The sequence below is a fragment of the Apus apus genome, chromosome Z (assembly GCF_020740795.1).
Source record: "Apus apus isolate bApuApu2 chromosome Z, bApuApu2.pri.cur, whole genome shotgun sequence".
In the NCBI taxonomy this organism is placed as follows: domain Eukaryota; kingdom Metazoa; phylum Chordata; class Aves; order Apodiformes; family Apodidae; genus Apus; species Apus apus.
Window position 1 is genome coordinate 16,916,201 of NC_067312.1, and position 17,426 is coordinate 16,933,626.

At 38.3% G+C, this 17,426-nt stretch overlaps 1 protein-coding gene across 1 annotated transcript in view; it reads left to right on the forward strand.

Annotated features, from left to right (window-relative positions):
• PARP8 (poly(ADP-ribose) polymerase family member 8) overlaps positions 1–17,426 on the forward strand; it is a 123,006-nt gene that overhangs the window by 44,141 nt on the left and 61,439 nt on the right. Inside the window, exons 3-5 of the mRNA XM_051643034.1 lie at positions 9,417–9,454; positions 15,237–15,326; positions 16,608–16,678. Of these exons, the coding sequence (XP_051498994.1) occupies positions 9,417–9,454; positions 15,237–15,326; positions 16,608–16,678 (199 nt within the window). The remainder of the gene's footprint in view (positions 1–9,416; positions 9,455–15,236; positions 15,327–16,607; positions 16,679–17,426) is intronic.

Consider the following 17,426-nt stretch of genomic DNA (forward strand, 5'->3'; position numbering starts at 1 on the left):
AAGGTGCCCAAAGGCTACGATCACATGCACTGCTCAGGCTGCAGCTGAGCTGGGTCAAGAGGTTACTGTCCTCAGTTTGTTTTGTGCTCTGTAGCCTGGGGAGGTCTGAAATGGGATGAGGATCTAATGGGGAGGATGGAAGGAGAATTCAAAACAAGCGGAGTCAGTGGAGAAAAGGAGAAACACCAAAGACAGTGTCAATGGAGGGAGGTGGATCTGGTCAGACAGGATTTTTGTAAGTGCTATTTTTATGTTTAGGAGTGCCCGTTTATTGGAGTGATGATTAATCCTGTAGCCTTTGGTGCATTTGCTAGAAGTTGCCATGATTTTTTATTGTATGCTTTAGAAAAAGGGAAATGGCTGAGCTGCAGTCTTCTGTATCCCCTTCATTTGGGTAACATGCTAAATCAAGCGGGGCTTTATGAATAACATTTCACAATTTGTTTCAGTTGCACTTCTGTTGCGTGAAAGGAGCAGTAGTGCAATTATTCTTAGTGACAAATGCAAACATATAATAACTTTAACTCAGCGCCTCTGTTTCTCCAGGTTATGCCAAGAAGTGAAAGCAATGCCATTTTTGATGCACTGACACTGTTCATCGCTCTTTGGAGTAGTTCTAATTTGTCATCAATAGATACGCATGTGACTTCCTAGGGGTGGATCTGCTGGAAAGTAGTTCAGAGGAGAAGGATCTTGGAGGCCTGATAGACAGTAAGTTATCCATGAGCCAGCAGTGTGTCCGTGCAACCAAGAAGGCAAATGGAATCCTAGGTTGCATAAAGAGGAATGCTGCCAGTAGGTCGAGGGAGGTCATTCTCCCTCTCTGCTCTGCCCTGGTGAGGCCACATCTGGAAAACTGCATCCAGTTCTGGGCTCCACAGTTCAAGATGCACAGGGAACTACTGGAGAGAGTCCAGAGAAGGGTGACAAAGATGGCAGGGGGATTGGAGCATCTCTCTTATGAGAAAAGGCTGAGAGAGCTGGGACTCTTTAGCCTGGAGATGAGAAGGCTAAGGGGAGACTTTATCAATGTATGTAAGTATCTGAAGGGTGTGTGCAAGGAAGATGGAAACAGACTCTTCGCAGTAGTTCCCAGTGTCAGAACAAAGGGCAACAGGTACAAATTGGCACACAGGAAGTTCCGTTTAAATATAAGAAGAAACTTCTTTACAGTGAGGGAGACAGAGCACTGGAACGGACTGCCCAGGGAGGTCATGGAGTCTCCATCTCTGGAGATACTCAAAACCTGCCTGGATACAGTCCTGTGTAAAGTGCTTTAGGTGATCCTGCTTCAATGGGAGAGTTGGACTAGATGATCTCTAGAGGTCCCTTCCAACTCTAGTGATTCTGTGATTCCGTGATTCCCATATGCCATCATGCATGCACATTCTCCAACATCCAGAGGAAAAGATAACTCAGAGGCACTTATTGCTCTTTTCTGTATAACTGCTAGTGCACTGTGGGGAGTGTGCACAAATTTAAATTATTTGCAAGCACCTGGCTCTATCTAGCAGCAAAAAATATCTGTGACTGTTGTTGGTCATCAGTTTTTGGATCACAAGGAGTATGGAAACTTGTTGAAGTAATGTATTTCAGAAAGAGATTTAAGATGGCCTGTATATCTGAAAACAAGTTGCTGAGTTGCAGACATGCACATGCAAAACATTTTAAAGGGTACTTCAAAAACTTTTTAAAAATCCATGAAGCTTGTCTTAATCTGGAATCCAGAAAATAACGTGGACATGAATATTTCACAGTCCAGTTGTATAGCAAGCTGCAAATATAAAGGAAAGAAAAAAAGTGCTCACCAAAATTTTTACCCTTTGTAATACATCTTGAATTTTTTTGGAGAGCAATTACTTGTTTCTGTAGACACCAGGAGTGTGGTAGGGGTCAGAAGTCTTGTATTTTTCATGCAACTTGTCTGTAATCTTATTTGCCTATTACAAAAGTCTCCCTCAGACTTCAGTGCAGCTTAATTCAAGTTCTAAATTCTGTAACAGAAAAGAAAATAATGTAGTGAGATTATTCTTGCTGCTCTTGATTATCAGTCAGTTTTTCCATATGTGCATGAAAACGTAGGTCCACCTCCTTTTCATTTTTGTCTCGTTTATGGAGCTTTCTAATTCTCTCTTCTGGAAGAGAATAAGTTCATTTTTAAGTAATTGTATTTTAATTAATGATGTCAGATTTTATTTCACTGCTTTAAAAAAATCACAAGTCCTGGGCTTCAGTCGTTTTTTTCACTGTGTGAAAGACCAAAAAGTCTGTGTATTCATTTGTATTTTAAAAACCTTATGCAAACTTCCCTTTTCAGTACTATGTCATGTGATGTGCTATCTTCTGTATTTCTGACTTGTGTGATTCTAACTACTGTTCTTCTGTCTGTCTTTTTGGAGATACACGTCACTTTGTGGTTAGTGTTTTACGCAACTGGAAATTTTTTTTGTTCCATTTATGTTTTTGTCACATTACTAAAACTGTACTGTAGAGTTATAATGAGTGAATGGAATGCAGTACTTGCTGACTTTTACTACACTCCGATGTGATTTGCTTTACAATAAATATGTTTATAAATACATTTTAAAGTCTACATATTTTTTACTAAAGACAGTGTGAATATTAGCGATAGTTAATTAGAAAATTTACCTGATAAGAAAATTCAGAAGGCTGCCATAGTTCTTTGTATATTGCTGTATATGTGCTTCAGTGATATGTGCTGGGTGTGATGGAATATTTCAAAACCATAAGAGTGAAAGAGCAATATTATTTTTCCTGTAGTGTAATTGCATTTTTTTTAAGAGCTCCACTGGAAGGTAATGAACTGTTTCATAGGAATGTAGTCATATATACCAGTTGACAACGTGTTTTGCTTATTCAGTTGTTCATAAATTGTCAGAAAAACTAACCTTTGTCATTTCACTCACAGGTATGGCACTTGAATACCAAAAAGAGAGTTTGCTTTAAGTTTCTTTGTTCTAGCTTTAAGTAACAGAGTAGTAACTTTTGCTCATTTTTCAAATGCTTTTATAATTTTGTTTATTCTGTATTCAACATAGAACAAAATGTTTGTCTCCAGACTGCACCTTTGGAACGCTTGTCTTTTGGTGCTGTCCATTAAGCAGAAGAGATCTCTTTGCCATAGAATATTGTGGCTTCTGGGTTTCTTCTGCTGTTAATTGCATGCATGTACAAATTGGCAGAAAGACTTGACACTGAAGCCTTTTGCAGGGCATTTAACTGTTAGCTTTGAATTGTGATTCTCTTAGAGAATTTCCTAATTCAAGTAAGGTCAACTACAAAAAAAAAAAAAGCCTTTTTTTTTTCTTGTTAAATATAATATTTTTTTTTAGTGTAACTACCCTACCTCATGTTTCAGCTGACCAATACCTAAATACCTTCATCTCCTACCAGTTCTCAAGGCACGTCTTCAAAGGTCAGATATTTTAGGAATGCAATTTGAGTTTTATTTGGATGGAATCCCACAGCACATTATCTGAAAATCATTATTTCCACCCTGTATTTGTGACACAATTTATTGCCAAACTTTCAGGTTTCAAAGTGGATCTCAGACCAGTTACTAAAGAGTAGAATGGCCTATCTTAGTGGTAGAATCCTTTTTGAATCAAATTTATTTTTATTTGAGGAAAAAGGCTGGTCAGAAGTAATACAGCATGAAGGGTCTTGGCTTTAGGATCAAATGGTGGTTTTCCTGAAGTAGAAGAGGAGGCTAAAGACTATGAAAGTAATAGGAATTCACTGAAGAATTTGAAAGCATTATAGAGGACATTGAAAAGGCCCTTTGGCCCAAAGTTTTCAACAGTGTAATTTTATTTTTCTTTCTGAAGTTTCACTAATCTTTTCTTCAGCTCACCAAGCTGTTCAGAAGTTGAACCTGGCATATAATCAATACAACACTAGCACTTAATATTACATAATTGTACATAGCTTACTTTGCTGAGTCCTAGTATTTTTCTTAAGGTTTAAAGTCTCATGCTGGACTTGGGATTTTGGATATTGCAAATAAAAATCAATCTCTTCTGAATTCTGCAGCTCCAAATGCATTAAGATTAAGAAAGTCCTGATTACTCTTTTCTTGTATCTTGTTAGAGATTGGCATTGGACTACTAAAAGATTCCACATGACAAAAAGTCTTGTTTCCTTTCTTCAGCAAGTTTGCAGCAAACTACAACACTAGCACATGGAGCTCTGGCTCTAGTAGAGACAGCTAATACTGAAATAGGAACTAGATCACAATTTCCACACTTAATAAGGCAGTAAGTCAGCTGTTGTTATGGGACAGAGCTGGTTGAACTGTCATAACTGTTCCAGAGGCATCAATCTTAGACTTGTGCCAGATGCTTCATGCTGTTCCTGCTGTGCAAAACAGTTGGAAATTCAGCTTAAAGGATTTCTTTCCTAGAGAGAAACTACAGGTGGCATAGAGTTGAGATAACACAAATTTGACGGGAAGATATGTCATACACTCCAGTTCCAATGTCACTGTTGTGGCTTCAGGCTGCAGGTCTGATCCTGAGGTTTTTGCTGTGGTATGTTAAAACTGCAGTTCAGAGTATGGGAAACAACATAAAATCATGTGAAGAGGTGAAGCTGCTTCTTTTCCTTTTTATGAATGTGTTTTGTCACAGTAACTTTTACATTGCTGACCTTTTCAGTGTTGAAGGATTTTTTTCTTTGACCCCAAGCTTCAATTTTGGAGTGATACTTTGCATGGTGGTATAATCATTTTGGACTTTCAACTCCTTTCTAACTAGCTTTGAGAAATTACAGTGACATCAAATGCAGGTGAACCTGGTCACTCTGTATCAAATTGGGACAGATTCATCTGAAAAGTAGTTATTAAGGAGTGGCCCCCCATCTACTCGATGAATTAATTCTCAAATGCAGATGGATCTTTGCAGGATAGTCTTTCTGAAGAAGGAACAGATATAGTTAAACTACTTTGGAAAATGCTTGCAAGGAGTCCCTTGTGAGGAGCATTGTTGCTGACCTAAGGCTGTGAATCTCCATGTTAGTGTTTTTTTCAAGCAATAAGAATTTTGCAGTAAAAACTCATACACAGTGAAACATGGCAGCTCTCATTAATTTATTGTATAGTGATTTACTGTTTGTTCAATAGCAAAAAAAAAATTGCTATTTTCAGCATTAAGTTTGTTCTGAACTTAAGGGTCAAGAAACATATGTACTGTAGTATGCCTTCTGCAGAGGATCTAAGCTGAATAATACAGACAGAAATAACACCACCATTGAGGCTTTGTTTACACCCAAGAGCTTAACTATGTTCATGTAACAAAAGCAATATAACTGAACATGTAAGGACTATGGTTGGCTGCTTAGAATGTGTTTATGGGAATGGAAATAAATTATAGTGCTTAAAGCTGTATTTGTAACAGTGTAACTTCAGTAGGGTTGTGCCGAGGAACTGCCTTGCCAGAAGGAAAAAATTGCATCCCTCAGTAGAATAATCATGTTGTACTTCTATGTGGAGGTTAGGCCTAAATTATTTCCAATTGCATTTCTGACTACTTAAAGAAGAAAGCTGCTTCCACGAAGGCTTCCTTTGGCTCTCAGAGGATGTCACAATGAGAAGCATTGAACATCTGCATCCTCACTGAAGTCTGTGCTGTTTAAGGTGCTGTAAGCCACTACAATCGTGTGTTTCTGTCTCGGCTGTAAATCTCATCGAAGTCAGTGGGAAAATGCTTGGGTGGCTGCTGGACAGAAGCCTCTTAAGAGACCTTTGTTAGGCTAATATATCTTGTTTTCTGACAAATCAGGTGCACAGTAAGCAGAAAGTAGTTTATCCTGGATGCTGAAAAATGTGCCAAAGTGTGTGACCATCATAGGTGCAGGCTGGAACAAAACCCAGTTTTGTTCTGTTTAGTAGTTCTGTTTCCACTTCTTGCTTCCAGAGCTAGCACATAAATAACATACTATCATAAGCCCAAGCAAAAGACCACCACCTCTCTCTGAGGACTCAAACGAGCCATTTATTCTTCCTAAATATATTTAAATATGTGTGAGAGAGGACTGGACTGTCAATAAAAGGGTGATCTGGGGACACTGAAGAGAAGGCAACACAGAGTTCCCAACATGTGTTGAAGATGTGACTTAAGATGGAAAGAAGACAGTTAGGCATTCCTGTTTTTTGTTTGTTTGTTTGTTTGTTTGTTTTGTGGGGTTTTGTTTGGTTGGTTTTTTGGGTGTGGGGGCAATGGAGGGGGTGGAACTTACTAAACACATCCAGCAAGCATAATAAACTAGTAGTTCTGCTGAGCTGAGGATTAAACTAAGTTTATTGAGTTCCTAAAGTAAGTCAGTAGTGTTCCTAATAGAAACTACTGGTTTATTTTCATTGGAAGAAAATATCCCATGCTCAGGCATTTTGTTCTGTAATCTTTGGTTGACATCTTCTTTCAGTGGTTTCCTTTGAAGTGGCAGCTCAGGCTCATCAGTTTCCATTGCTCTTTCCAACATACTATCATTTAATTTTGTTTTGGCAGGTAGATTTTCTGTTAACACTTTTCAGGTGGAGGTGACATAAGATTTTGGTGTTTTTTTGTTTTTTTTTCTGTAAGGAGACTTATTATTTGGATCACAGAATAATTTTACTTTGAGTTTTACCTTTCTTTTTCCTCTCTGGTAGTATTCTGACTTAGTAGTGAGACCACTGCTGGATTCAGTGGGCTGCAGGTCAGACCCTGAATTTGTTTGCAGTCATTACAGGACTTAAGTCTAAAACTATATCTAACCTGCATCTTCATGAACCTTTTAGCTTTAGTTCCATCTCACAAGAGCTACAGTGTACTTTTTTTTTGTTAGTTTCTGTTTAACCTTTCGACAACTGCTGCTGCCACAGACACGAAGGAAGAGATAAACACATTGTCATAGAGTTTCTGCGCATAGACAAATAGTGGAGTTATGCAGGGGGAAGACCTGTGCAGACCACCTTTTCCACTCAAAGCAAAATTTAACTTCGAAGTCAAGGCCAACTTTGAAGTTATATTAGGTTTCTGAGGGCCTTATCCAGTTGAGTTTTTAATATCTGCACTTGTGGACATTCTGTAACTTCTTCAGCCCCTGTTCTCAGTATGAGGAACTTTGTATATATGCGTGGAATTTCCCTGCTTTGCTGCAGTTTCTAAATTAGTTTCAGATGGTTTTAAAATTAGAATGTGAAGTGAGTTCCTGAAAGATTTTTCTTTTCCTGGAGTAAAGTCCACACTTGAAGATAATCCTGTACAACAATAGTCAAACAGCAGTTCTGGAGGCAGCAAAGAGGTTTGCAAGCAGCCAGTCTAAAAGAGTAAAACTGAAGTACCCCTGGGTAGTAGAAGGAAGAAGTTACGGTAGCAAATGCAGTGCCTAGAAGTTGGGTTTTGGTAAGAACAGGCCCTTAGTTAACTTCGTGTGGGTTTTTGTGGTGGTTGTGGGGTTTTGTACCACAGGGCAAAAATCTCCACACATGACTGCACTGATATATAATATTTTCTTATTTTGGAATATTTCCCAATTCAAAATAGTGATATTTTATGTCATGACAGATTGATTAGATTTAAATATCCCAGCGTTTGGGGAAAAGGCTTCAAGATTAGGGGATATAGATGCTGTCTATGCCAAATGTCTGAAAAATAATTAAAATAGAAAAGTCACAAAATGTTGAATTTACACACTGATGAGATTTAATTCTGACTTGACTGAGGCTATCAAGAGTTGTGTGGCCAAATCTGTTGTCAGCTGTAATAAACATACTTTCTGCTTCAATTTATGTGAACATTTGTAGCTATTGAAGAAGCAGTTGTCTTTGCCTCTTAGTCAAACAATAAGTAAAATGAATTATGCTAAAACAGATGATGTGCAGAAACAGGTGACAGAGCTGTGTGGTAGCAGATTGACTTATGGAGGAAAGTGTGAGGGACCTACTTTTTTTTTATTGATTGCTTCCTGCAGTGATTGGATTATGGAAGCGGAGCTCATTTAACAAAGTCCTTGACAGAGAAACATTTAAAAAATCATACATGGTTTTAGTTTGTAATCCACCTGGAAGTTGTGTTCCTGCCATTTGGAAAGATCCACTGAATCAATTTTAAGTGATGTACAATACACACCAAAATTTACTAAGAGGACTGTGCCATCCTGTTTTTGTCTGCTTGACTTCACTACAGACATGAACACACAACATGTATTACTTACATGTGTAAGTTGGCACATAAAATTTTTAGCATTTAGACATAGAAAGAACACTAATTATATAACAGAAAACTCAGCATGCTGCAGAGTAGAATGTTTTAAGTGCACAATGAAGACCTATTAGCTGTAAAAAAAAAAATCAGAAGGACTTGGTGGGTAACTAGATAACTGAGCAGACCATCACACCCATTCATCCTGCTTTCAGCAGTGAATTTAGTGAAGATCTCACTGCGTGGCAGAGAAAGCACGTGTGGTTTGAGCTGGAGGACCAAATGGTATGTTTGACTGTTTTCTGATGAAACAGTTTCAAGTAACCCATGTAGTGAAGCTACCCTTTCGTGCAACCATGGCTTTTTCAAATTTGTTTGGAACCGAGCTTGACAAAGAGATACAGGTATCAAATAAAATTGCCACAACTGTTATAAATATGGGGTCTTGATGAGAGGGAGGAGTCCAAGCCGTCAGAGCCTTTGCTGAGACTAACAGGAAAGTGTAAGTGCCCCAGTCAGCAAGGAAGGCTTCTTACTGAGTCTTGGGTCAACCCCAGAAACCAGATGCAGGGAAAACTGGGCTTTTCTGGTTCTGGTGTTCAAAGAGCAACCTTTTCTTTTCTTTTCTTTTCTTTTCTTTTCTTTTCTTTTCTTTTCTTTTCTTTTCTTTTCTTTTCTTTTCTTTTCTTCTCTTCTCTTCTCTTCTCTTCTCTTCTCTTCTCTTCTCTTCTCTTCTCTTCTCTTCTCTTCTCTTCTCTTCTCTTCTCTTCTCTTCTCTTCTCTTCTCTTCTCTTCTCTTCTCTTCTCTTCTCTTCTCTCTCTTCTCTTCTCTTCTCTTCTCTTCTCTTTTCTCTTTCTTTTCTTTTCTTTTCTTTTCTTTTTTTCTTTTCTCTTCTTTTCTTTTCTTTTGTTTTCTTAACATAAGTGCAGATACTGTGAAATGTTACTCTGAAGTGAGTATAATGCAGTCTTGGTATTAATTTAAAGAAGGTTGACATCAGGATGTGCCAATTTAGCAAAATAAGCTTGCAAAGTGGGCATGACACTTTTTTTTGTAGCTGAGCACTTCAAAAGCCATCAAAATAGCTGTTACCTTCTGTCCTGGAAACTGTCAGGAACCTATAAATAAACATAAAATCATATAATAGCAAGAAAAAAATGTTAAGCCAGCAGTTCATGTTGTTATTATTAATTCTTTTTTTTTTTTTTTTACAGTGTGTCCTACTCGGTTCACGTCTCTGAGGATTACCCAGGTATGGTGCAACATTCTTGTCCTTGTCTCACGTATGCATGTCTCATGGGAGGGATGACAGATAATGCATATTTGCAGTAATCAAAATTTATTGAATATAACATTGGACGTTTTAATTTTTCTGGACGAGAGGCATGAGTACAGTAAAAATGTAGGGAAATTGGGAGCTAAGAATAGAAGTGCAGTTAGGCTGCAAAGGCTATATTAGCAGTGAATTTACTACTTATAATTAAACAACAAAGGTTAACCACTAAAATGCTGGCAACTTACTTATTATCAAATTAACTTACTTATTACCAAATACCATTCTAGGCCTAAAATGTCATAGATTCATAGATTCATAGAATTCTATCAACCATCATTTTTAAAAGATCTTAAAATCTTAATAATGAAGGTTACTTAATGTTAAGTTTGCTAATAAAGTCAGTGAATGAGTAATATTTCTCACCCATGTCAGGCCACAGCTGGGTGTCCTTGCTTGGACCACAACTCCTGAGAATCAGTCTCTCTGGCAGGCATCCCTGCTAGAGGAGAAGGTCCAGCAAAGTCCTGGGGAAAGTGTACAGAGATCTTTTTGATCAAAAATAGGACCAGGCTTTTATAGAATAAAGTGGGTTGACTGCTGCCATTTAGCTATTAGCCATACCTGTGACATCTCTCATTGGAGAATAAAAGGAAAACAGTAGAAAAAAACACATGGAGGCCTTGTTCTCACCAAGCAAACTCTGTTGTTTATCTGTTTGCTAGTAGTTTATCTCTGTTTCGGGCCTTGTTGTGGCTGAGCTGAACTCTTTTCTTCAACACCAGAGAGCAGCTGGTGTTACGCACATCCACTTAGGCTCTGTACCTTTCAAGGCTGTCACCAGCACAGAGTTTGCTAGGCCTTTTCCCTTCTCATGGGAACCTTTCACTGCAGGCCAGGGCCTGAAAATGAGAGACAAAAATCAGTTGAATCATAAAATGGAACTGAGGCAGGCATACTGAGAGATGGAGCACCCCGCTACAGCATGTTACAACTATTTCCTGTATTCAGATGAGAATATCTGAAAGCATGTTGGTATCTTCTAGGTATGTCCATGTGCTAATTAGTTAGATTATTTTCACAGTAATTTCTCCTTTTCAGGCAACATTTACCAGCTGGAGCAGGGGGAGAAATCCTGGTTTACAAATTTACAGAGATTGGATCTTGTGGTGCTTTCTATGTCTGGAGTCAATAGTGATAGTAGTGAGAAAGCCCCCAACTCCTCTTTGGCATGATAGAGAGAGCTTGATCTTTGAAGAGGCTGAGCAGTCTGGGACACAGCCAGCAAAGCACTTCTATGTTACACCTTAATGAAACTACTCATTTTCTTCAAAGTACAGCTGTGCACTGTGCATTGATGCTTCTCAGGGTCACTTGGAGCCAAGGGTTTGTATTTGGGTATGTCTATGGTAAGCTTGCAAAGCTGTTCCCAGCTGCTCAGTCCTGCCTCCCTTTCATACTCTTTGAGCTGTGTTGGCAAAAGTATTTGTGTAACAGTGCAGCCAATCTGAACCAGGCAAGTGTAAAAGCTGGTTTTCAGCTAGCTTGTTTTCCTGATTTCCTTCACAGAGAGACTGCACAGGTACTTCAGGTACCACATAGGCTAGGAGAAGCAGGAGAGGAAAGTGGGAGTGAGGGGGGACAGGTGCTTTACAACTAAAGGTACTTGCTAGTACTGTTGGATTGAATACCATTGTGTATATGGTACTCAGGAGTGTTTAATAGTGTAAGCACCACAAATTATATTAAACCCTCTGTCCTTTTTTGATCTTTATCTGTCACATCTTTGTTACACTTTTTAAAAGATTAATTTATTATTTATTTTAGAATCTGTAAAGAAGTGAGGCTTTGATCTTCCTCATTAATAAGCAGTAGGCTGTCTGTTCAAAACACCAGAGTGTTTGGAGCAGATATAGAGAGAATTCAGCATGAGAAATATTTCTTTTTTTTTACTAGTAAAAACTGTAGGGGAAACTACTAATGATAATCTATTCAACATGTAGTAAAGGGAGAAACTGAGATTTGTAAAATACACAATCATACCAGTGATAAATTGATTTATTGATTAGAACATGGACCTGACAACAAATGAAGGGACAAATAGTTGGAAAAAATCTGCTTCCTATGTTATTAATGTTTTCTTTAACATCATTAATGGATTTATTAATTTCACGTTTAAGATATTATGGAAGCACAGAACTTAATCTCTGTGAACTTTCTAACTAAATGGCAAGCTGGAGCACTGAACCAGCAGTTACTCCTACAGCACAGAAGATCTCATCTGGTTTGATAGACCTCAGACTTCCTGTGTAGGTGCTATTTGTGGCATTCCCTGATGGCGTATAAGCCTGGCTGACCTCAGTGGCTGAAAAATCTAATGGATCTTCTCTGACATTACCCTTTGTATTTTAAAGCCAGAAGGAATTGGAATGTTTTACTCTGTAGCTTAGTGTGGGAGGTGTGAACCAGCTGCATCAGCTGTTTACTGATTAAGGCTTTGCAGGAGCTGATTTCATTCACATCTCAAGCTTTTTGTTTGCTTGATGATGAAGAGGTGTTTAGTGTGTTAGGAACGATAATGACTCTTTTAAATTATTTTTTTTTTCCTAAAAATACTCATTTTGACTTGGTGAGCCGTCACAAAGTCTCCTCTCTTTGTCCTAAATCTCAAATTTAGCATTACTGCTGACTGTGGCTGTCTCTTCTCTGACATGTCTTTTAAGTGATGTTTCAGAATCATGTCAGTGTACGATGATGTAAAGTTTGGGAAGCTCTGTCCTGATGTCCTCCTCGACTGGAAGATGATCCTCAAGTATTGCTGCAACTCAACAGAGTTCAGAGCAACACATACTCACAAAATTAGATTTTTCACAGGATAAATCTTTACAGATCAAGGTTTAAACCCATTAGTGCTTAGACATATCAAAGTTGTATCTTCTAGAGATTAAGAGTGTGTAATACACAATGTATCAAGTTTTGAAAACTAAGAGAAGGTTGTCAGAGTTGATAATCAGATAAAACTGCTGATGCATGCAATTAGTATATGAAACTAGAAGAGATTTAAGTTACTATATGAATGATGTTAGTCCAGCTGAAAGTTGTACCACCACACATGTAATTTTGGATACTATAAGAAGAGCTTTGGGTACAAAATATATACTCTAGCTCCCTGTATTTCTGCTATGTACGCGGCATCATGTCTTTGGCACTGATGACAGTGTGTAGCTATTACTGAATGGCTTCATAAGGCATCAGAATATTACAAACAGTTGATCATTAAATCATACCTATGGCAACTGTAACATGACATGACAACTTTCAGTAATGGAAGGTGTTTGAAAGTTTCATAATTATGAGTGAAAGCTCATATGTTCACATATGTTCACAACGGCACACTGAAGAACTTAATAGGAATACTGTTGAGACAGTACAGTCTCAAAGTTCTATACACATCATGAAATCGTTGAAGTATCACTGAAATTTGTAGGTGCAGGTACTATTTTCTTGTAAAATTGACACAATTAGGGAAAAACAGTACTCCTATGGAGTAGTTATAGAAGATAACATTAATGAGTAGATTTAACTCCCAATAATATGTGTGGATCGTGACTCCTGTGAGAACCATTACAGCAGCAATCATTTTGCTAATGAATATATGTTCAGACTGTAATTTTGCAGTCCTTTTTCAGATCTATCTATCTATCGATCGATCTATCTATATCTATATCTTGGTAATTGTCTATTCTGTACAACATATACTGGTTTTTTCCTAGTTTTTCAGAGAGCAATAAATTCTAGCACACAGATTTCCTTTCTCCCATCCATATATATGGTGTTAGGTATATTTAGAGCCAAATGGTGGCTTCCCTTATCCAGCTCATTAGACTCTATAGTCACAAGTTACAGTCCCAAACCTGGGAAAAAATGGGCCTGCGTGTTATATGCCCAGAACCACCCAGCATGGTGAGGCTGACACTGAAAAGATGACAGCAAGCTGCAGCAAGCAAATAGAGGCAAGGGTTTGTGGAGAGGGAGAGATTAAACTGTCCTGGAGGCACAGTTCACAACCTGTCCTGTTGAGAGGTGAAGTGGGAGAAGGAGTAAACGCTGTCAGATGGCTGGAGGAGCCCCATTTTATTTGCATGATATTGTGGATCTAAAACACATCCCTATGCCAGGTAGACACAGACTGAGCTGATGGGGCAGGTTGCTGTGCCTGTTGGAGTGCCAGGCTCAAGGGAAGGGCAGTGTCAGCCTCAGAGCACTTAGAATTCCTCTTGGGACAGTGCAGGAGTGGAAGCAGGCAAAGGTGTGGGATAGTGGCAGATGTGGCAGATGTGTGTGAGCATGACAGGAGGGCTGCTTCCCAGGATGCAAGGCTGGCAGAACCCTATGCATCCACCTATGTGTGGCTGTGGGCCTGCAAAGGCATCATGGCAAGCCATCATGGCAAGTCAGGGCTTCGTCCTCAGGCCGCTGAGAACCTCTGCAATACAAAGAATAATATTGGTGAGTTTACTGCTCAGTTCATGTTATCATCCTTAACAGTTCTTTCCTGTGAGGGTGAGGGTGGTGTGACTCTGGAACAGGTTGCCCAGGGAGGCTATAGTTACCCCCTTCCTGGAAGTGTTCAAGGCCAGGTTGGATGGGGCCTTGAGCAACCTGATCTAGCAAGAGGTGTCCCTGCCCTTGGAGGGGGGGTTGGAACTAGACGATCTTTAAGGTCCCTTCCAACCCTAGCCGTTCTATGATCCTGTTATTCTATTATTTCACTGGAAGCAGTGTGATCAAAGGCTCTCAGATTGCAGCAGGTTACTTAAAATTACGTGCAAGTTCTTGTGCTTTGCTGATGTGGGACCAGAGTGTTGGAAATTATGAAGGATGAAGGCCTTGTTTCAGTTTATTTGTCTCTTTAACTGTGATTATCTTAATTGTCAGCCTTTCTGCTCTAGAGCATAAGTTTCAATTCAGCCCAGATCAGTAGAAAACAAAATATTACTGCTTTCCTAGGCAGTTTATCAATTCAGGCAAAATTAGCTTTTGCAGATAATACATAAAAATTGGCTGATCCTTGTTTGTTGTTGCTCAACATTTGGTTGGAAAGCAAAAAAAGAAACCAAAAAAAAGAAACCAACACACAGCTCCCTCAGCCTAATGCCTACATTTGAAATTTGGGTTAGATTTTCCATATTCATATCCATACCTAGGAGTTTTGTTAAGCGGGAGGAATTTTTTTTTTTTTTCTCTTTTTCCTGAATCAGGCACAAGAAAGGTTATTCACTGATTAGAAGATACTTCAAAGAACCTTTATTTGACTAGGCAAAATGAAGCACACAAATTTTGCATAATGGGCTCTTTAACACCCAGCTCTGAATGCAGCCTTCACTCTGCACAGCAGATCTAGCTTGAGTTTTAGTGTCAGGCACAGCGAAAAGTGTAGAACAAGTATTCATTGTAGGTAAGGTTGGCTCAACCCCCCATAAACCTTGTGGGAGATTCAGTGTTTGCTGTGATTCGTGAAAGCCATGACATCAAGACTCTAGGGGATTGCTTGTATAAAATTTGGGTCCAAGTCTTCCATCCTTTTGGTATTCTTCTTTTCATTGGCAGCCAAGAGAAAATAAATGTACATATCGGGAAGATGCTGGTGCAGGACTTCCCTAACCATGTTGGGAGTGGTTCCTTATGGTACAAGGGTGGGATAGGCAATGTGGGACAGAGCACAGCTGATTTCACCATGCAAAGTGTTTTTCTTTTGTAGACAACACATATGTTTCCAGTTCTGATAATGATGAAGATGTGTTAGTTACAACAGAGCCAATTCCAGTAATTTTCCACCAAATTGCTACAGGTAATCTTATGTCCCTAGTGTTTTATCAAGTTCATATTTTGTGAGAAAAACGTTGCCTACACTTTAAGGGAGATATGTTAATGTGTGTAACTGTACAGTTTACTATTTTGCACAGACTTGATATAGCAAATTGTCCTACATTTCAGAACAAAAGACATTCAAATATTTATTCTGGGGACCACCATGATTGCTTAGGCAGAATATATTTTACTCTTTCAATGTCTTGCAGTCCATGATAAAGGAATGCTCCTTGAATATTGTTAGAAGTGCTTAATTCCTCTCAATTAAAAGTTTTCATGCTCAGTTGCTTAAAACTTCACTAAATCTTCACTATTGGGGATGAAACAATCTATAACTACCATTGTCTCCAGTGAATTGTTTCAGGAAATTTCAAACAAAATGGTTCAGTTGTTTCACTAAATTAGACACTGGAAAAAAAAAATCCCGATGATTTTGGGAACCTCTCATTTGAAAGTATTTCTGGACTTTCAAAAAAAACATTTGATACATGAAAGGGTATGCTTTTTGGATATATAGGCACGTTTATACAATATATAGTCAAGATTTGTGCATACACTATAGTGACTTACAGATTTTTATCAGCCAAATTCCCTGATGATTTTAGGCTGCAGGAGAAATTGCATAAAGCAGTCGTATTTTTGGCAGTTCTTCAGATAGGAACACTTGACTTTGCAGTCTTTTTATTATTACAATGCTTTAGGGCTTTTTTGCATAACGTAGAATTACTTTGAAATCCAGTGGAAAACCAGTGTGATCTTCAGTCTCTGATCTCATTTATACTGATGTAAATCAATAAAATTTTACTGAAATCAGTGCAGTGGCATCAAAAAAAACCCCTTGCCATTATATTCAGAAGTTCAAGATAAATTTTAATTGCAAATATTTCTGTAACTTAAAAAGACAAAAAAGCCTGTCATTTAACATTTAATAATAAGCTGTTTTGTTTAGAAGATGATCCAATTTAGTTTTGCTAAGGGGTTTTGGGTTTTCATTCCCTTATAAAGTACACAAAATTAATGAAAGACACTAAACTCTACATCACAGGTTGGGAGAAACAATTTCTCATATGGATCAGCGGGGTCTCCTGAGATTTAGAGGTTCTTAATTTTAGACTGTTGTATTGCAAACTCTTTGATGCTTTTCATATCTGTAACTTTTTGTTACTTACTTGCTCTGCTACTGCAACTTAAGTATTTCAAATCTGCATATACAATTATGTCATTTTTCACAGATGTTCCTTATTTTACCTTTTCTTTTAAGAATTAAGAAAAACCAGTGATGTCAACTATTGCTTATCCATAAAATCAAAATTACAGAGAGAGAATGGAGAGGTATGTATTTCTTGTATGCATATTTTAACAGGAGTTATATGGAGAAACAACAGGAAATAATAAAATATGAATGTTTACAATAGATTTCCTATCAAATATGTGCTTACTCAAGCTGTACAGGTTTACATATTTTAGAAGATGAGCACAGTCCTCTGGAGTTCATATGTGGATCACTTAGATGAGATAGGGATGCTCCCATCCTAGGAAATATGTTTCTGACATTTATTGCAATTTTTGTTCAACAGTGGTATAGATTCTGTCTGCCCTAAAAATGCAGATTCCCTGGAGAAGTAGATCATGATGCTATTGCCTTTTAGCATAGTCTTGCACACAGAACCACATCTGTCTGCATGACTCTGTGCACCATAAGTAGTATCTGGAGTACTGAGGCCTTCCAGTCATATTTGCATTTGTGCTGTCCCTCTGGCACAGGTCCCTACAAGTCTCAGTGAGACTTTAACTCAACAAAGAAGTGGCACTAACATGAAGTATACATGGCTTTACAGTCTTGTAGGCTCAAATAGAGTACCACGTGGGCTCTTGCCCCAAGCAAAATAATCAATCATTGTATCTATGGGATCAAAGGGAGGTTGCTGTTTCTTTTCTGCTGGTTTTTAGGCTCTGATCTCTATTTGATCCTGGATAGGGGAGATGAGCATGCCCAGATGCACTAGTGTGAATGGTTAGTTTTTAGTAGATGAAACTAATGATGTAAAAGCTGCACTGTAAATACTTTTTTCCTACTGCC